The 22,430-nt window shown below is 27.3% G+C and overlaps 1 protein-coding gene across 1 annotated transcript; it reads left to right on the top strand.

Moving 5' to 3' along the window:
• The first annotated feature begins 11,683 nt into the window (after nucleotides 1–11,683).
• Nucleotides 11,684–16,291, top strand: LOC142328296 (cytochrome P450 4p1-like). Its single transcript, XM_075372002.1, has 4 exons — nucleotides 11,684–11,758; nucleotides 12,051–12,288; nucleotides 14,739–14,918; nucleotides 16,089–16,291. Exons 1-4 carry the CDS (start codon nucleotides 11,684–11,686, stop codon nucleotides 16,244–16,246), a joined length of 651 nt encoding a protein of 216 aa, XP_075228117.1. The 3' UTR covers nucleotides 16,247–16,291.
• The last annotated feature ends 6,139 nt before the right edge of the window (nucleotides 16,292–22,430 follow it).

Below are 22,430 nucleotides of genomic sequence, written 5' to 3'. Positions count from 1 at the left end.
TAATAGTAAATTTTATTTTTAGAATATTTCACAAAATTAAAAAAGTACTTTTCTGACAAATGTAGTATAGCCGTGTTTCTAAACAAAATTCAAATTTGTGTATTTGTTTTCTTCAACTTATCGTAAGTAATTATGTTTAGAAATAAATTCTCTACAAGATTTGTTAAAATTTTTTATGTTTATTTCCCATTTAAGAATATTTTTATACGTCAAACATAAGAAACAGGGTTTTTTATCTAAATTTACTGGGTTTCACCCAAGATTTCTCAAAAAATTTGCAGATAGTTTTAAGTCTGAGACCTATTTATTTTATTCGATTTTTTAATTCAATAGGAATAAGGAATCCCGAATTTTGCCCCATATATAACGTCTTAAAAATTTCAGTTCGACCTCCTTTCACCGAGGTAGCTGAAAAATGAGGAAAATTTCGGTAGACGTAACTCGCAAACGAACCATTTTAGGACATGTGTTTATTTGAATTTTTTTCCATTATATTCACAAATAGAAAAGGCTATTAAAAAGTCCCGAGAAAATTTCGTAATACACTTTGTATATATATATATATATATATATATATATATATATATATATATATATATATGTATATGTCATATATATGTATAAATTGCACTCCTACCATGTTTTTAAATAATTTTTGCACATTTCAAAACAATATGGAAAAACTAAAATTTAAATACGCAAACAACGCAAATTTTTTTCTTCATATCCCGTAAGTTTTATTATATATGTTTATTTCTTTAAAAACACAAAATTATTTTAATGCTAAAGTAAACCATTACTAGTTTTAGTTAGTAAAGATATAAACACGTACAATTCCCTTAAAAATTTATATTTTACACACATTAAGTAAATACCGGTAATGTGTCTATAAAACTATAAGGCAGTGATTAGAAATGTTTACAAACTGGCTATCATAAAAAGCTGGGTGCTTGTTGTAATTTAATTATAAATATAATTAAAAAAGACCAAAATAATCAATATAAATGAATTTCTGCTTCATAATTTTTAATATATAAACAATTTTTTATGATTAGATTCAAACATTTTATTAATTAAATATGAACATAATCAGTATACATACCTTGTATTTTTTATAATTGGTTTGCTTTTCAGAAATAATTCATAAAACAATCCAGATATCTGAAGAGTATGGAGGCACATGTCGTGTGTGGTTTGGACCATACTTGATGGTATTTTTGGCAGAACCAAGTTATATTGAGGTATGGATTTAACCGAAATAAATAAAATTTCATATCTTTTTTACAAGTACTACGTAAGTAGTGGTTTAATGGCACTAAAAGGTATTGGTAAACGACTTGAATTCAATGTATTAAATATGGTTGATTATATTTGTTCAATTGTGTATTATTTAATCCTTTAAAAAATTAAAATATAAACTTAAAGTAAAGTATTTTTTCTTATACATGAATGAAACGAATCTCTAAAATCGGTCCACCCTGTTTAATTTTTATATGTTTGTAATCTGGCACAACTTCAATTATCAAAAAGATTGAAAATCAAAATATATTAATAATTATAATACTTTTCTTGATACTTACTACTCTAATCAGTGATCTCCTGCTTGATTGTGTTGAGATGAAGATCTTGTATGGATTTTTTATTGACATACCAGGGAAAAATACACCATATTTTCCTTATGAGTTTGGTTTGGTAATTGTCATGAACCACGAAATGATAAATCTCCATATCACTTCGTCACAAGAAGTAAAACAAATATTAAAAACAGTCTTACACAGAATTACTTGTCATAGGTAATTTCAATTTCACCCCGATTTTAGTTTGGATGGAATTTTATTTATTTATGTTTTTGTAAATTTTATTTTAAAAAGCAAATGTCTTTTAAAATTTGGTTATACTAGACTTTTAGAATAAAAACTTTAATGATAATTAGGCTTTAACTTTGGATTAAATAGAAATAATACTTTTTATAAAATTTTGAATTTTGTAAATAGAATTTTTGCAATATTTCAATTAAAATTTAGTTCATCTTCTCACTGAGATTAATTATTTAATGATCTTGAGTTAATTTGCTCAATAAGGTTAATTATTTAAATAGTTTACATAATCTACTCAGTAAAGCCAATTAATAAGTGGACACACAATTTTCTGATTGCTCAAAAAACTTAAAAAAATCAAAACTAGTGCGTTCACACATGTAAACACATACACACAAACTACGTACGACTATTGAACTACGAACTCCCACGCCTGTTGATCAAATTCTAGCGATTTCATTTCTGTTTATCATTTACTTGAAGAGTAGGCAATTTTACAATCTTATTGATTGTCATTCAATTTTTTTGTCTTCATCCCGCAACATTCGCTTTACTCGAAAACGCTTTTCGTTTTTACGTTTTTAAAAACTAATCTATACTAAAACTTAATCTCCACCTTTTCTCATCTCCTTATCTTCAGAAAAAGTGACTTTTAGTTAAGAGTAAGTTAATATGTTGTTTTTTTAAAAACTTCCATAGTTTTTCATACTTATTATCTTGTAAAACATCTGGTATTCAAACGGTACTAATTGAATTTGCTTTCTCTGAAAGCAATGATTTAGCATTCCATCAAAAGTCACCGAGATTAACAAAATAATTGTTTTCTACAAGGCTAAATACCATTATTTAACGGATTGATATGATTTGCGGTAATTGGTTTAACTGGGTGAAAAATAAGATGAGAAACCAATCATTCTTCACGTCATTAAATTGCGTTATATTATCTTACATTAAAATTAAATTAATATTAATATAGAAATATTAATTTAAAATTTAATGTAGACGACGTCAGAATTGCAAATTTTTTTATGTAATCTACAACTGAAAAATATTTACTTCAAAATTTTCGAATTTCTACAAAGTTAAAATGTAATTGTATTATTTTTCAGCAACTTTAAATCTAAATTTTTAGAGAAATCTACATTCATGAAAATTTTCAGTAAACAATTCGCAAGTTGTAAAATCATAAGTAAATAAAATATACTAAAAAAAAGTAGAAATAAAATCAAATTTAAATAATAAATGTAATTTATCAAAAGTTAGTGGAATTTACGTTGATGAAAATTAACAAGCTATAATATCGTTTTTTTTTTGTATATGAATTTTTTAATTTGATTTTTATTGTAAAATTTCTGTTGATTGTTTGTCTTCAAAAATTTTAATCGACTTCACTGCACAAATATAAATTTAAAAATTTTAATGTAACCAATGAAAAAATTTTTAATTTTTTTATATAATCTACAACCAAAAAAAATTTACATCAAAATTATCGAATTTCTACGAAGTTAAAATGTAATTGTGTGATATTTCTAGACGTAAAATCGAAACTTTCAGAGAGACATCCATTCATGAAAATTATAAGTTACAAATTCGTAAGTTGTAAAATCGGAAGTAAAAAGTTTTTAATGGAATTTACGTTTTTGAAAATCAACAACCTATTTTATCTTTTGTATATGAGTTTTTAAATTTTATTTAATATAATTAAAATTACTGTTTTAATTTTTTTCTCTATTCTGTATTTTATAACATTTTATTAAAAATGTTTAATATTAAACATTTTATATAAATATGTAATGATTATTATAATCGCAATTATAATAAAATAAACCCCTAACCCAGGAAAAAAAAACCATAAACAAATCCAACAAAATTGAAACTAAAAGGAAATAAAGAAATAACTAACCCCAAAATAAGAACTAAAAAATAAATGAAATAATTGCCAGCCTCCATGGCGTGAGTAGTAGTTTCTCGAACTTTCGTCTGGTGCTCCCGGGTTCGAATCCGGCTAGGCGTGGCATTTTCGCACAAGCTACAAATCATTCATCTCAACCGCTGAAGCAATTCCTAACGGTGGTCCCGATGGTTAAACAAAAAATATACTGTCCGCGGGTGGAGCCCTCTGGGTCGAATTGAGAGTTGCTGACTTATTTTATAAAAGTTAAAAGAAATATTTTATAAATTATAAAATATTATTTATAACTTATGAAGAAATATTTATAAGTTAAAAAAATATTTTAATAATCTTCGCAACTTAACCCAGTTTTTATTAAACATGTTATATAAATATATAAAAATATTTAATATACAAACAGTGTGTCCCACAAAGCGATATACGTTTTTGATTTATTATCAGTCGCCCATTCCCCCACCGATTCTGTTGAAACATTACAGATGTTTTAACGAAGGTTCTACAAATCTACTGTGAAAATTTCTGCCTTCTCGGATGTATACACGTACAAATAAATGGCAGCTTTCAAATAAAAACATAAATTTCAGATAAACCAAATTTTTTATTTATTAAAAATTAATTCTAAAAGTCGTTAAACCCAGGTGATGTATTGTTAAACAGCTGTTCAAATTGCATAAAACAAGTTAATAAGTTAGTAATAAACTTGCTTCACTTTCCTGTGAAAACAGTTGATTGTTAAAACTGGATTTAAAACTGAACAAAAATCTAAATGTTTTGCATGGGTCATTGCATTTGACAATCTAGCAGAGTCCATACTATATTTCAGAGCTGAATTTCCTGATATTGATCCGCCAACCAAAATGTCAATTTCTAAGTGGAAGTGTTTGTTGTTGGTAACTGGTAGTGTAGTTAAAAAATACAGCCAATCTACTGATGAAAGAAAAGACGAAATGTTGTGTACATCAATTTTGCGATCTCCAAGCATACCAAATTCGATGAGAAAAGTTTCTTTAGATACTGTTATACCAAAATCAACCGTCCATAGAAAAGAAGAAAGGAATAAATTAAAATATTTTAAAAGCCACCTGGTTTATATTCTTTTGGAATATGACCCTGAGAGAAGATTCCAGTTTTTTCACGAATTATTGAGCATCATTAAGTTGATCCCATTCTGGCATGAACGTGTTGTATTCTCAGGTGAGTCTATTTTCTACTTCAACTGTATAATAAGCAGGCATAACTGTAATTACTATAACACCGAAAACCCTCACAGTAATGAGCAGAAGCAGCTTAATTTAAACAAAATTGACTGCTGCCTCAGCAGCTGTTTGTGACATTCTTGTATTATCCTACAACACCGCCACCTATGTATTATCCATCATGTATTATCCATGAGCCGCACCTCATTTTGCAAAACCAGTTAACCTTCTACTAAATACTCACCTTCAGTGTCGGTGGATTGGACGTGAAAGTGAATTTTTGACTGACCACTTAGGATGCCAGATCTTACTGTCTGTAATTTTTCTGGAGAGGTTATTTAAAGGAACGTGTGAGCTTTAAATTTCAACTATGAAACAGTATACAATGTGTTTCCAAGAAACACATTATTTTTCTTCTAAGGAACACTTGAAGAAAAATTAGACAAATTAGAAAATCAACATTACTTAAGTGCTAATAGTTCAGTGCTTACACTGAACTTCTAAATACAATTTTAGGACTTTAAAAGTATGGTATGACATAGGATCTATCTTGTTGCTATTTTTCACATATATATAAATTATGGTTACATAAAAAACATTTACCTCCAAAATTAAAAAACATAATGTTTTATTGGGTTTTACAATGTTTTTTGTTAAATTTTTATCTTTTCAGGAAAAACACACTTGATCTATTGTTTTTTTGGAATTTTTAAGCAACAACGCTTTTATGCATGCTAATAAAGGCTCTAATAGTAGATTTACTTTAAGGTTTGCTAAGAAATTTGTAGTCGAGTCTCATTACATCATATATGTAAACATATAATTATTCATATACACTACTTCATATATAAAAAAAGGAAATATTCCAATGTAACACAAATAGTTAAAAATTCAATAGTAAAAAAAATCACAAAGTATTAATCAATTGTATACAACACGAAAAGTATATTTTTCATCTATTTGATTATATTGATGCACTTCGGGATGGGAAATCCACTATAATTCATGTGATTTTAATCATTACGAATGAAATATTTCATTCATTTCATGCACAATATGAAACTACATTACGAGTGAAAGAGATACTTAAAATTACTTTTTTTTTTGTTTTTTCAGGCAGTATTGAAAAGTGAATATGCATCAAACAAAGATCCCACAGAGAGATTGCCTGCCGTACGATTCGCAACTTAAGATCATTATATATAAAGTTATTACTTATGTAGTAGGGTACTTATGTACAACAAAACAGTGCAGAAGTTCAGTCAGATTTTTGTATTACATTTTAGAACGATCCATATTGGACGGAGCTAATAGTAATTTTTTTTTTTAAGACTATAGGAGATAGGAACCATAATGAATTTATTTAATTCAAAGAAAAGGTTGCAAAATCTCTATTACAGGCTTCATTGATTTGTGTGTGTTTTGAACATCATTTAGCCACTAAACATTATGCTTCGAAAGTTCTTTATACTGTACATGGAAGTAAACAATGCACTAGAAAAAAACTTTTCCATGATTGGCTTTTCCTAACAGAATAAAGGAATCTATTATAAGGCTAATTTTTACGTCTTAAAGTATGCTCTTATACTGTATAAACAAAACGCTGTCGCATCTAGCCCACAGAATTATCCAAAAAATGATGTTACATTTTAATTTTTATCACCTGATTTTTATCAGTGCATTTACATACCATACGATTGGACTTAAATTACTGTTAGTAGTAAAAAAAAAATGTACAATTAGCTTCAAAAGACCTGCATTTTCATTAATGTTCAAACAGTTATGATGTAGAAGAAAAATTTGGTAATGAGTTTAATTTTTCATTTTCAAAAACATACAATAGAGCAATTTTTATATTAAGGTAATTCATTCAGTAGTTTATAAATTTTTCCCAAACAATGTTTTAGTAAATTCCTGCTTAATAAAAAATTTAATTAATTAAATGATGAATGAGATTTACAATATATTGTTCATTATGTTATAAATCTAATCTGAAATTTTATTTGTATTATAATAATTTTATTAGTAGTTTGGATACGGCAAAGTATACTTTTTTTATTTAACCATAAAACTTTTTAAAAATAAATATATTAATGCGTAAAGAAAGATGATGAGATAAAGAATTTTACTATTATTGAAATTTAAATTATTTTAATAAACAAATATTTTTATCTCATTATATTTCTAATGTAATTATTATAATTGCTATTTATTTTTACTAATACTGATTTTTTTTCTATCCCTGTCAATCTGTTACGATAGTACCGCTGTAGCTACATATACCTTTACTATTTTATTAACATAGAAAAATATTTGTTTTTATTTATATATTTATTAATCTTTTTTGTAGGAGAAAATTGGAAAGAGTTACGTAAAATGGTTAATCCCACATTCAATCAAAAAATACTAGAAAGTTTTACAAAATGTTTCAATGAAGAAAGTAAAATTCTTGTTAACGTATTGGAAAAGAAAGTTGATGCACCTACATTTGATATACACGATTACGTCGCAAGAACGGCCCTGGATATACTTTGTGGTAATTGTAAAATAAAAACTCATATAACTTGTATGAAACAATTTTTCGCTAAAAAACGTTATCACCTGTAACATAAACACTTCCGGTCACTCTGTTTCGGATTATGCCTTTTTTTCTTTGTATTTCGTTCTCCATCATTTTTAAATTAAAAAGATTTTTGTTCGTCAGAATATTCTTTGAACATTAATTTATTCAGTAAACTTTCAGCTACTTAATTATTTTAAAAATTACTTGGTTAATATTAAGATTCATTTTACATAATACTTTCGAATCGTTTTGTATAATTGTAATAAACGGAATTTTTTAAGAAATAATTTTTAGAAAAAATTAATAATATTATTAAATATAATTTAATTTAAACAATAGCAAAGTAGTTTATAGAAAAAAATTAAACAAGTTCTTATTTTTCATAATCCAAGAAACGAAGAAAATTTTCAGAGCTCGTTCAGCGAAAGAGGAAAGTAGAGGGATCTATCAATTAAATGACACACGAAAGGGTTATTCAAGACCCAGTATATTTTTTAATTTAATCTTTCAACACACTAAACTCTTTTATTACCAATATCTCCTAATAATTTAACGTAAGATATTTTCTACACTTATTTTTTTTTAAATCAGAAAAAAAAATCATTATCAATCTCATATCATTTATATTTCTTGGAAAATTTGTCACCAGTGAGTTACAAATATTATGTTCAAGACACGTAAAAATTTTCATAAAAGATGTCAAATTGGAATAAAATTTATTTTGATAAAAAACTTATTTTCATCATAAACAAATTAGGTTTGCAACTTCTGCTTATTAAGCATCATCAAGAAATTACGTCAATGCTGAAATTACTTTAAAAAATGATTGAAAATGCTGGGTAGTGCACAAGCTTCATATCATTATCTCTCTTTTTTCTGTTTAACCTCCGGATCGACCGTAAGGTACTCCTTCATAGGACGGAATATTCATGAATGGTCTCAGATCGAACATTCCTAAGATATGTGGTTAATTGAAACCTAACCACCTAAGAACACCAGTATCACGATCTAGTATCAACATATCAGTACCTAGATTTATCAGTCTGTTATTTACTATTCAAAAGTGTGAGTTTTGTTATTTTACTTTGCTTGAGTAAACGAAGGGTATTTTTTTTTGGAGTAATCATTCGCAATACCAGCAGAGATACTATATTAAAAACTATATTGTCTGCAACGATGTTTGATGATTTTCACAGTCAAACCTTTAAATTAATAAAAAAGTATTTGTTAAGCTATTTGAACTTTTATGTTTCACATTACAGGTACACAAATGAACGTCAAGACTTCTGAGCAGAAAGATAACACTTCTGATTTTGCGAAATATGTATGCTGGTAAGTAATGCACTGAATTTAAGAAATATTATTAAAATAATAGAAATATTCGTTTAACAGTTAAAACCTCTTAAATGACTTTTATTCTGATGTACACACTCAATAATCAGTACCTCCACATACATACGATGTAAGTTTATTTAAATGTATCTATTTTTTGATGATTATTCTATGATGTAAATACGTTAAAAGAACGGAATACTATTAAAAATAGTTTAATGATGAAAAGATACGATTCTTAAAAACTATTTTAATTCATAAATTAAATGAAACAAACGTTTTAAACAAAATATTTTTACAAGGGAATCTGTTTAGCAGTACAGTCACAATATCCACTATTAATACAAAAATTGTTATGCTTTATTTATTTATGTGGGTTAAAGCGTGGCTTTGACAAGGAACGTCTAGGACAAGGAAGTAACCTGAAGGCCTAGGTTGCCCTAGCGCGCCCGTATGCAAAATCGGAGGATCGAGGTGTTACTGATGACAGCCTCTGGGACCTTCAAAGTTTGAATCGCTGACGCGGAGTGATGGACAGGAGAGAAGTATGTCCGGATCTGTGTAGTGTATTGTTGCCGGTTGCGTCAATAGGTGGATGAGAAAGGGGAACAGTCTTCTGCCACGACACCTGGGATAGACTAATGTTATGCTTGAAGGCGGTTTCGGTTGCTCCTGGGGTGTTTAAAGACAGAAGAAGAAAAAATAATAATATGTTCTACAAAGTAATAGGTAACACATAAATAAAAGTAGAATACATTTATTTAATAAAACATAACAGAAAACATGATAAAGTTGTATAACAACTTTACCCAGCGACTCAAAAAATAATAAAAATATACAATTATAATCATAAATAAATAACGGGTTCTTGTTGTATATGTCTAACTCGTCTAGTCATGTTTGGATTGAATTTTAATTTATTAGGTTGTTTAGGAAAACTCATTAAAATAACTTTACTAGAATCTTCACATTCTTATCGAACTAAAACGAAATTTCTAATTTTTCCTTACTTTAAAAAGGGAATATCCTCAATTAATTTAGAAATTATAGTTTGTTATTTGTTCTTTCCTTATCCAGAATTTCGATTGAATCAAATTTATAAATTGATTAAAAATTCACTAATGAAAGAAAGGGTTTATAGCACTGAATTGTAATAAATTATAAATGGAATATTATGTAATTTAGTCTATAAAATTATTTTCTCTTAAAATTTGGAAGTAATACAAGAAATATTGTTATATATTACTTATTTAAATAAACTGAGTTATAAATTAATTAAAATTAAGAATTTCTATTTTAAAGAAAAACTTTATTACTATGAAATAATTAAATCTCATTTCAGGTCAGCGCGAATCATGAAAGAAAGATTCTTTAAATTTTATCTTCAACCAGATATTTTATATTGTATGACAGAACGTTCAAAACAATGCAAGAAATATGTTCAACATTTGCATAAATTTGTGAAAAAGGTATTCATAATCTTATAACGTTAAAAAAACTAAAAAAAATTCTTTCTTACAATCCAATTCGGAAGATACCTTGTTCTTTAAACTATCATCGTTATCCTTAATAAACGCTCAATTTTCACAAGATATTTTATTTAATTTTTTTCTTTTACTTTTTATTATCAAACACTGTAATACAAAATTTTCACTTAAAAAATTTGGATTTTTTCTATTATTACAATACTATATATATTTTGAGTTTTTAAATTGTTTGAATATTATCTTACAATTGCGATTTTTTTTTAGATAATTCAGAAACGAAAATTGGCACGGAAAGAAGAATGTGTCAAGTTGGATTCCATTATTGGTAAATTCTGTAAAATAATTTATTATGCATGCTAGTACTGTAACAAAATCTACCAAAAAAATAAATACGTTTGAATTTTAGGTCTGACTTTCTATAATGTATATTAAGCTGGAATATAGCTTTTGTCTAAATATTTAATAGAAAAATACTACGATTACTTGCGTAGAAGAAGTTACAGTAGATTGTCTGATAAACCAGTGATGTAAAAAAATTACGTTAATATTATTATACAACTTTGAACGAAATTGAAGATTACGCGAAGGGTAAATGGTGCAAAACTTTTACTTTTTTCGCAAGAAATAAATTGTTTGATTAATATTTTATAAAGGTTTTTTATACTTCTTTTTCCCTTCACCAAACTATTTTCTTACGCTACAAGTCATAATTTGGTATTTTAATAATCATGTTCACAGTTTACAGTTTTTGTGTTCTAAAATTCTACTTCCTCTTTTTGTGTTTATATATCGCACGAGTTTAAAATACTTACAGAAAGCATTACGACTAGATTTTATCTACTAGTAAAACTAATTATCTATTCTTAGGCTCTTAAGATAATATATGAATTTTGCATTCACAATTCCTTGATCTGGCAAGACACAAAAATGAACAGAAACGATTATAACTGTGAAATCATCAATTAACAAAGTGCAAATTAAGTAGAAATATAATTTCAATGTTTCAAGCAGAGCGTTGAGAAACTATTTTAAAGACTTAAATTTAAGTTTATTAAGAAGTGGATATTGATTTTACTCATTTCATAGTTATAAAAATAAATATATAAAAAAATAATTAGTTTAATTAATAATTAACTTCATTATTGTAATATTTTTTCAGTTGAAGAAAAGAAAAGAGTTTTTCTTGATGCAATTCTAGATCACTTCAAAGACCTATCTGATGATCAGTTAGTTATTAAAATTACAGATATGTTTGTTGCTGTAAGTACAAAATTATTAATAATTATCTCAAATGCAAAGATTTTACACAATTATAAGTTAGTAAATCTGGTGATAACATTAACTAATTATTATTCTAATGTACTCATCATATAACGATGGTAATGAAAAATTCCAAAAAAGAAAGCTATACTATATATGATGACTCAGAAAGTTTTATGACGTACGGCAAGGCCTGTTTCTTTTAATTTAAGTCGTTAAGTCAAACTAAAAAATGGCGTTCTTTCCAATATTTCAATATTTTATTATAAATAGGGCGTAATAATATTAAGGGATCTGGCAATAAAATATTAATCTAAAATGCCCTTATAATCTCTAATTGGTGGTTTATATATCATCAGACATTATGTTATTGCGTATATATGTAGTATTAAATCATTTTCATAATAAAAACAGTCTTGAAAAGCTGAGGTTTTTCCTTAATTTGTGTATTTTAAACTTTAGATTTGTTAAACTTTATTTCAGGGAACTGACACGGTTTCAATAATAGTAAGTTACGCTTTGTTGATTCTGGGAATATACAAAGATAAACAAGAAATCGTATACAAAGAAATAGTAGATGCCATAGGTGAAAGCAATGAAGATATAACGTACATTGATCTTCCTAAGTTACGGTATTTGGAAATGGTTCTTAAAGAGGTTTTGCGTCATTATACAATTCAATTAATTGTTCGTAGACTTGAAAAAGATACTTATATAGATGGTGAGTTTTAGTATGTATACTATTTACATATTGTACTTTAACATCACACGTGAATGCGACATTTCACGTGCGCGTACATATAAGCGTAATTATATTCTTCGGAATTAAAAAATATTCACTTCACCTGGTTTCTTATTCTCAAAGCTTACGTATGTGCGGAATCAATTTTTATCAATATTAAACTAAACTAACAAAATATTAAAATCAAATTAAATTATAGCCGGCTCTCTTGCATAGAATTAGGCAAGAATTGTTTTATCTTGTGCCGCTACATAAAAAATATTCCTGTAGTTGGTTCAGACTTACTTTTTTATCTTTCATTGCGTTGAAAACTGATAGAATATACAAGTTTACGTTGGGGCTGCGTTTATTAGGTCATATAATATCGTAATTACAGTTTACTTTTTTTTTGAGTAGCGTGGCATAAAATTGATAATGTAAATTAACAATTTTTATTACTTTCAATCAAATACGCCAATACTTATTAATTAAATTTATTATTATTTGATATATTAAATTTAATTTTTGATGTTTACGGTTTTCTCATTTGTGTTAATGTTCAAAAATTTATGATTGAGGTTGACTGCATTCATTCCTTTTGAAAAAAATATACAATCTTCTTCTTTCCTTTGATGCTTTCTCACCTTTAATTTTTTATTGTGTTTCATTTTGTCCTTTTAATGTTGTACAGCTCTCATTTGTTATTTTCAGCTACCCTAGTCATCATAATGTACATGATTTATTTTTGTAATATTTTTGTCTTCTGCCAATTAATATAAAGATCTTTATGTTGTCTTCAATAAAAATGTGGTTAAACAAATGGTTTTCTATTACATTTTTTTTTAGTTCTAATAGCAATTGAACGTGTATAAATAATTTCAAACTATAGTTTGTCCTTTTTTTTTGAGTTTTTTGCATTCATAAAATTGCAATTAAATGGTTTTTTAAATAATATATAATTGGAGGAAGAACCAAAGAGATCCACTTATATGCCAACTTCTCACACAAATTTTGTAGTATAGTAATCGATGGCTATTGGTAAACCCTAAAATTTTACTTTTTGACCATTATCTTAACACCACAAACCCAAATTTTTGCAATAATTAACTTACCACTTTCCATGATTCAAATTTTATTATTTTTAGAATATTTTGTTCTTTTGAATGTTGTTCAGCGTGTTCCTACTGGAGTGGTTCGCGCCCTGCTGGTTCCGGGATTGGTCGCTTGGTTGGCTAGTACTAGTCACTCGGCTGCGGTATGAGCTAGCGGCAAGTCGTTACTCGAACGATAGGCGTTCGGATATTATGTTTTTATATGTACTTGTGTGTTAATAGTAATAAGTCTTTGTATTATTATAATAAGATTTTGAGTAATTACGCATTTATTTTATTTATTCTCCCGACGGATGAACCACCCTTGGGTTTACAGTCCGCTTAATGAATATTTTTAGGTTTTTGATTCAACAAATGTTTTTGTACTTTTTGTAAGTATAGGTAAAGTAAGTAGAATTTTAACAATTTTATTATTTTGCAATATGATAACAAAAATATATGTTTACTCAGAAGTAAATATTAGATTTTTGGGTTTCCATCTGCATCACAAAACACATTTTTTTATATATATTTAAACTGCCTAATAATTACTTAATAAGAAGAACATGCAGCAGGTGTTATGGTTTCCTCACAGGCAAAAAGTAGTTTACTTGATATTTTTATTAAAAAGTTATGGAGTTGATTTCAGCTAAATTATAGTAAAATGTGTCATTAAAATTTTGGTAATTAGAACTTACTTTTAACGGTTTGGAAGAAGAAAAATATATCTCAATATTCTAATCAGTTGTTTGTGGGTTTATCAGCTACGACATCACTTTATTTAAGTTTTCAACAAACTCATAGCAGTCATGCTAAAAGTTGATTTATTTGGTTTTTTTTTCAAATAATATATATTTTTGTATTTATAAAATAAGGGGAATTTCTAATTATTTTTAATCCAGCTGATTAAAAGAGTGAAAACTGGGCAAATCGTTCCATTTTTGCTCCAAAAAGTTATTCTTCTTTTTTTTATGAGGCAAAAAAAAATTGGCACAGCCACAGGATGCTATACAATACAGCTTATTGAATCCTGATTTATGCTATTCAAATAGCATTATATACACTTCGATTAAATGGGCTACAAGGCCGTTGTTGGACATTCATTCATTCCGCATTCCAAGAAAAAACATTTTTCCTGCATTAAATGCATAATTTACGGGTAATTTTATTATTGCAAAAGAAGAATACTAGAAAACATAAAGCGATTATTAAAATAATTATTCTCCCATAATTGTGATTTGTGTAAATAAAGACTGAAATATTATAACCCTAATATATTTTCTTTTGTTAAAACTTAACTGTTTTTTTTTTTCATTTTTACTTAGAACAGCCGAATGAATTTACAGTTTATTGTTTTAGATAATATTAAACTTCCAGCTGGTACATCAATATATATATCTGTTTATGGAGTACATAGGGATCGTAGATTTTGGAAACATCCAGACGATTTTTATCCAGAACACTTTCTACCAGAAGAAGTTGAGAAAAGACCAAAGTACAGTTATATTCCGTTCCTCATGGGTGCTAGAAATTGTCCCGGTAATTATAAAAGTATATTTAATTGTTAGTTATATTATATTCGATTATACTTTAATTGTCGTTTGCGACATCAGATTGTCTTATCAATAGAATAGAATTTTTCCTATTATAATTATTGGACAGAAGAATGTACGAGTTTTGCTTGCGTATTTCATTTATACACTTAAAAGAGGAATTTTTGGAAAAAATATTTACTAATATTATATAACAATACGCATAGCAACTAGAAATGTCCGTATTTGATTTCATTATATTTTTAATGTATATATATATATATATATATATATTTTTATTAAATCACCGCTGTTCTTGTTAGTGGTAGATTTGGAAGCGATCATGTGTAAGGGTTCAGAACAAAATGATGACTCCTCAGGTGTAATAAATTTTGTTAGAAAACTGACCATTTGGTGAAATTAAAAATTGCGTTCTCTTTTAAAAAGTGTAGACTTCAATATTTCAGTAATATTTAAATACTGATACACCTGTTTGTTCAATTTCAGTTTAGGACGCTTTTTGTTCCCGTTTACAGGCATCACAATTTTCATAGGTAAGGTTTCATTCATACATATTACCACATGTAATTTGTAATTTATGCTACAAATATGTATATGCAATCGACGAAATAAAACAATAACTGTTTTTAGAGCGATTTCTTAAAGAACAATTAGGACTATCTCCGTTGTCATAACATACCCACTGACGCAAAGAGAATAAAATCGAAAAAAAATATTTGTTTAAAAAATAAAACATAATAAATTATGTAATATGTTCTAAAAAATGATTTGTAGCTAATATCAGCAATGATAATGAAATAAGTTTTAAATAGGATCTATGTTACATCAATAAGAACTTATTTTGTGTGATTATATAAATTTTATGAAATTTTTATATACAATTTATTTTACGAAAGCGTGTAGAGATTAACACATGCTGCTACCACTTTAACAAAACTAGTGAAATGTGAAAATAAATTGTTCATATTTTTTTTTTTTTTTTTTTTTTGAGACTATCTGTGGATATTTTTTATGACTGAAATGACGTATCTCAGATCAAGAGACATAAAATAAATAACCTAGGAAGTCGAACAACTTAAACATTTTTTCAGTCATTAAGTATGAAGATAATAATTTTTTAGATTAAAAAGCTGTGATGCAATTTATTTTGTTTCAGGGTATGCGTTTGCGATGATGTCAATGAAAATTGTTGTTGCAACTGTAATAAAAAACTACAAAATTCATTCAGATGTCGATTTGAAAAAACTACAATTCAACAATACTTTTATAATGGGCTCTAAAAACGGTTACCCTGTTCAGATTTCAAGAAGATAGAAGAATTCTTTATAATTTGTAACCAGGGCTATATCAGCACCGGTTTATAAATAAATAAATACATTTTTTTTTATCAATTTTAAATCTTAAAATTATTATTATTATTTGAATTTTATCAATAAAATTCAACTTAAATGTATGAAAATTAGGGTAAGGTTTATAAATATTTGTTATGCAAGATAAAAAAATACTGACTTATTTATTTTAGTATATATGTTTCATTCCAGTTAATTATACATTAATAACATTTTTCATTCAGTGTGTTCATTTTGAATATATATATTTAACTTACCTCCTCGTAAAACCAAACTTACACAACATTCATCACCACCAGGTTTTACGATGAACAGCAAATATTTTTAAATCGTCTTCAACTATTAACTACATTTGCTCAAAATAATATTGCTATAAAAATTATATAAAACTAAGAAACAACGCTTAAAATGCAATTTTACAATATACCTGACAACGTAAAAATTGAAATTATATAGCCTTCAAAAGATTAATTAATATTTTGCTTTTAAACCTGATATACAGGGACAATATAATCGTGTTATATCTTAATACTGATCACCTGCTTCTTATACCAAAATTTGCGTAGCATTTTATACTTAAGATTGTACAAGAAAGTGTATTTAAATTTGCATATTAAATAATTGTAAAAATATAATGCCACCTAATTAATCCAGACGTTTCAGCGTTTGATAAATCAATATGATAATTACAATTACATATTTTTTTAAAAACTAATTTCGCTAATTAATATGTTTTAGTTCACCGTTAATTTTACTTCATCACCAACAAACATTAAATCGTTATTTTTTGTTTATATGTATCAGTGTTTATTACAACGTGAATAAACACAGATCGAATGTATGGAAGATGACGAGATACTTAAGTAGATTATTTGCCACCCATTTACATATGATCCAGCTTGAAAATGAAAAAACAATAATTTTTCATGTAACACTTTTTATATTTTTTAAAATTTGTTATACAATTTGTTAGTTCGTTTTTACGAGTAATAATCTATGTTTAATAAAATATGTTTAACCGGAATATAAAGAATCAACCCAGAGAATTTTGGGAATGTAGGATTTACTCAAGTTCATTTACTATATAATTATATATTTAATATATATATATATAAAAGACCATAATACCATGTAACTATATATTGTATAATAACACTCGCCTCCGTGGTTCGAGCGGTAGCATCTTGGCCTTTAATCCGGAGATTCTGGGTTTGAATCCCGGTCACGTTAAGAATTATTCATGTGCTGAATTTCCATATCCCAAGCAAGGCTTCCAGCTTATGTGGCGATATCACCAAGCAAAAAAAATAAAATAATTATAATGATATCTTAATGATAAGAGAATAATTCAAATTTAAATAATAAGTTGATGAAATAGTATACTACAAGCAACATATAGGCAACATATACATATATATACATATTATATATATACATATATATATATATATATATATATATATATACATATACATATATATATATATATAATACATATACATATATACAAGCAATATATACTACAAGTAACATATATTTTATAGGGAGTAAACTTAATCAGGATATGCAAAATAATGCAAAGTCAACAATCAGATTAGTATAATAAAGGTTTTTCAAAAGAATCTGTCTGCTACTATAAATCATATGTATTAGAATACGAAAGAAAGTTTTTAATAATTTACGTTAAGTTATGGCATTCAAGGATATAGAATGTTACTTGTAATAAAGGCCTAAAAAATTGTAAAATCTTCCATCTCTGGTTAAATAATAAAAAAAAGATCGTATAAATATTTTGACGCAGTAATTCAAGTCTCTATAATACAATTGAACTCTATAATACAGTCTCTATAGTACCGTGATTAAAACACATTGATGTATTATGTTATATTTCATCAAATTTAAAAAAAAAACAAGTAAATTAACCTCATTGTTTTTTTTTTTTAATTCAGTTTGTGGAATAGTATCATTGAACAGAAAACTATCATGAAAACTGAATTTTTATTAAACAAAATCATAAATTATAAATAAAATTCTTTAAAAATTATTTTAAAGAACTTTTCCAGGTATGAAAAAGCCCAAGAGTTATAAGTATTGACGTCGCAGGCTATTAACGTTCGTCACATTCTAAAAAAATAAAATCACTCGTAGGATCTTCGGATGTAAGAGTATATGGGAACATTACATATTTAATATTAAAAAAAAACCTTGAGATATTTAAATAAGACATTTACAGTCAGGGAGTCTGTAATAACACAACACATATCATGTATAGTACACTCATCCAGTAGATGTATAACAGAAATTAGTTTATCACACACACTGCTAATTGATCGTTATTTGCTGGTTAACAAATATGAATTTGTAATTCATATCTGACCGATCCTGTGTCGGGTCACCGCCACTTGTTCCATGTGATTTATTTTCGAATCGTTCCTTCATAAACGGAGTAAATTAAGTCGCATTCAGTCTCGTATTTAATCTTTTAAATTCATTATTCAACATGTTTCTGATGGTGTTAGACGAATATTAACGTCTGTCACCAGAATATAGATTATGTTTATAATCTCACAAATTTTTGCCATACTAACATCTGTGCTTTCATTTCCTGAGATACTAGCATGATCTGATCCATTCAAACACACATCGCCATCCCATTCAGTTTTACACACACTGAATTGCCAGGATGTCTGCGATAAGGTTCTTCAACCTTGTATTCCCAAATAGCAGTCAGTGCGTTTAAAGAGTCGGAACATATAAGCAGTCTTTCTTGGAAGAAATTTTCCGTATAGCAAATGGCTTTCTGTATAGTAATAAGCTTGGTCATGTAAACACTGGCTATATCTGGCAGTTTCTAAGAATGAACTTCACCGTTTATGTATATACAGCATTCAACATCATATTCAGTTTTAGAACCATCAGTATACATTTTTATATGTCCTTCACAGCAACTGGTGTTTGATGAAATTTCCTGTTAGTAATTATTTGGCTTTAAGTAATACATATGAAAAATTTTCAAGTTATCGGATACTAAAAATTGTTGTTTAAGAAGCCCGGACATGCTTTCATGGTTCTGAGGAATTTAGACGTTTTAGTGCATACTGCCTAGAGAAGACTTTAAACTATCCCTTGGGTTGTTTGTCCTACATTCACTTTTTCTGGTCTTAGATCATTCTATCACATAGCCCTCCTGATTACTAATCCTACTTCTTCAGTTTGTTCTTCATAGTGGCATTCTAGAATATTCTTGCTGAGGGTGTTAGAAGTTGTGAAATTTTAGGGTCCACTGGATCTAATCGATCGTCGTTACGGTCTGGTGATGGGATTACCTAATATTCTATCTGATTTTACTGTCTTCTGCGTGGTAATAAGCGTAATGATTAAGGCATCTATCGGACAAGAAATCCCGACTAATAAAGAAACTACGATCTATATCTCTCCAAATATAATTTATTTAAAAGACGTTTTGGATATAAGAAGTAAAAAAGTCTAGATATTACTTTTTGTTGATATATTATAATTAGAGACGTCCTTGAAAATATTATCATAGAAAAAATATTTTAGAAAGAAAATATTTCCTTTACATACTGAAAATGTTGTGGAGTTGTTATTTCATAACGCACAATTTATATCTTTTTTCAAGAAGGATTTGGATTTTAATCCAGCTAGGATTAACATTTCTGTACGGTACAGAATTAAATTTTCTAGGTAAAACAATAGTACCGCTTCCGTGACAAGAGTTGCCGGCCTTTCATTCGGAGGTCCCCTGTTGGAATCCCGCTCAGAATGGTACGTTTCATACGCTACAAATCTCACTTCTAATAGGGCAAAATTACCAATTCATTCGATCACCGTCATCTCAAAAAAAAGAAAAATATACATTTTATTTTACTTAATAAGTCACTGAATTTGTGCGCCTGTATTTTTTTATGAAAGTACAAAGAAACTTTTGACTTCAAATAGCTTTTTAATGTAATGCAGGTTCTGTGTGCGAGGTGATTACAACGATGTACTAATAAATCTAAAACAGATTACAGGCTTATCAAAAATGTATTTTTTCTTTTTTTAGATTTCTGTTTAAAGAATGTAGTTAAGTAGTCATAAAAATAAAAATAATCACAAATTAACTTTTAATAACCTGGCAACACTTACAAATGAAGGTGTAAATAAAAATGATTATTTTGATTATGATTGATTATTTTTATATAAATTAGTAACTAATTAATATAAAAATTTATATTTTTCATTAAAAGACTATAATATAATTGTATGGTTTATGATGCTGATTTTACCCTGATATCAAAAAATTTGATGCGGACACCAGATGACCTTCTTGTACGCCTGTGAATTTACATATAGACATTTTTTGATCTACTTCATTTAATTTATTTCATTTGAAAGTGAGATACGATCCGCCAATTCTTTAATAAATTGGACAGCTACACAATTGCTGAAATATTTGTTTTTATTAACATTAATATTTGATTAATACAATTATTATAATCTTACAGTTAATATTAGGAGTGAGTAAATATCCCTTTATTACTCTTTTTACAAGATTAGTATTATTAGTATCTTCATGAGATTAACAAAATTTCAGATTTCTTTTGTAAGGTATAAATAAAAGTTAATAACAATTTAACTATACCGTCTAGTGAATTGCTTTATACTTGTTACAAACGTTAAATTCGACCTTACGGTGTAAAATATTCGGTTTTTACTATTGGATTGTATGGTGAATAATCAAAAATGAAAAAGAAACAATCATACACGAAAAAGATAAATAACGTGAAGAAATATATCTCAAAAAAAAAATACATGAATATGAATATGAAGAGGAAGTAAATGTTAATAATAAGGAAAAATGAAAAAAAAAATTAACAGAAGTTCATTAATGAAAAAAGGAAGAAAATGTTAAAACCAAAGAAAGAATAAAAAGATTAGGAGAAGATGATAAATATAAAGAGGAAGAATACGTTAAGACCAAGGAAAGAATAAAATGATTAAGAGAGATTGATGAATTAGAGAGATAGCAAATTTTAAAAAAACGACCTTTTTCAGTGCCACCACAAAGTTATGAATTACGAGCCGCAGAAGTAATTCGAAGACAACGGCTCTTTTCGAGGCTACCATAAGGTTAGTAATTACAACGAACTGTTGAAGCCAATCGACGACAAAAACAGCCCTTTTCAGTGCTACCATAAGGTTAGTAAGTGCCACGTGCCGTCGAAGCCATTTGTCAATAGGTATTATGTTGTTAAAGGTTAAGAGAATGTTACTTCAATTTTTGTAGTTTTTCACTTGTGTATTCAACAAAAGTGTTTAAGGAGAGATACAATTATTTTTTAATTGCACACAAACGTAATACATTTCATTTACCTTGTGATCAATTGGACAACCAAAAAATCTATCCATACAACACTTACAATCCCTTACAACTCAAATAATTTTTCATTATTGCGTACCATTGTTCCCCATTAGAAGTTAATTAATTTTGCCGTATTTTCTTAGTGTTTACGTATTCCAAACTATTTTATAATACTATATTAAAAGAAAATTTTTAAATATATATATATATATATTTGTTCAACAATCGATCTGTTCATTAAGTGACCTTTATATTGAAATCAGAAATTGGTTATAGTTCTTTATAGAATTTTTTCGCCATTACCTACAAAGCTGAACTTATTAGATCGTATTGCATTTATGTAGAACAATAAATAATAATGTTAAGCAAAAAATATTGAAATGCCGTTCAAAATCTTCTTAAAAGTACGAAATAGGGTTTTGTATTTTTAATCAAAACATATTTTAGAAATATAACGAATTTTTTATTATATGATTTGTGTTATTACGTATATACACAGGTATATAAAAAAATAGTTTTTCTCCAATTATTTCTCGATGATTTCATATTTCTATTGTATTAAAAGAGTACTATAATTTTGTTAGTGTATTAGTAGAGGAATAAAATATTTAACGGTGTATTGGTGGTGGTTGATATTCTGCCTGTCATTAGGTCCAGCGCGCTCTATTGCGAGCAGCTGGGGAGTTAACACTCCTCAAGAGGAGGTGATAGTGCACGCACGACATGGAAATCGGTTTTTCTCTTTAACGGGTCATATCAAGTTGTAATTCATACATATAATTAG

Source organism: Lycorma delicatula, chromosome 7 (assembly GCF_047948215.1).
Source record: "Lycorma delicatula isolate Av1 chromosome 7, ASM4794821v1, whole genome shotgun sequence".
Lineage (NCBI taxonomy): Eukaryota > Metazoa > Arthropoda > Insecta > Hemiptera > Fulgoridae > Lycorma > Lycorma delicatula.
The sequence above is the reverse complement of the archived record's forward strand: the minus strand, read 5'-3'. Positions and strand labels throughout refer to the sequence as shown.

Coding starts and splice junctions, on each gene's coding strand:
- LOC142328296 (XM_075372002.1), top strand. CDS start 11,684: ATGGTAATGAAAAATTCCAAAAAAGAAAGCTATACTATATATGATGAC. Junction 12,289..14,738: donor AAAAGATACTTATATAGATG/GTGAGTTTTAGT, acceptor TTATTGTTTTAG/ATAATATTAAACTTCCAGCT. Junction 14,919..16,088: donor GGGTGCTAGAAATTGTCCCG/GTAATTATAAAA, acceptor ATTTTGTTTCAG/GGTATGCGTTTGCGATGATG.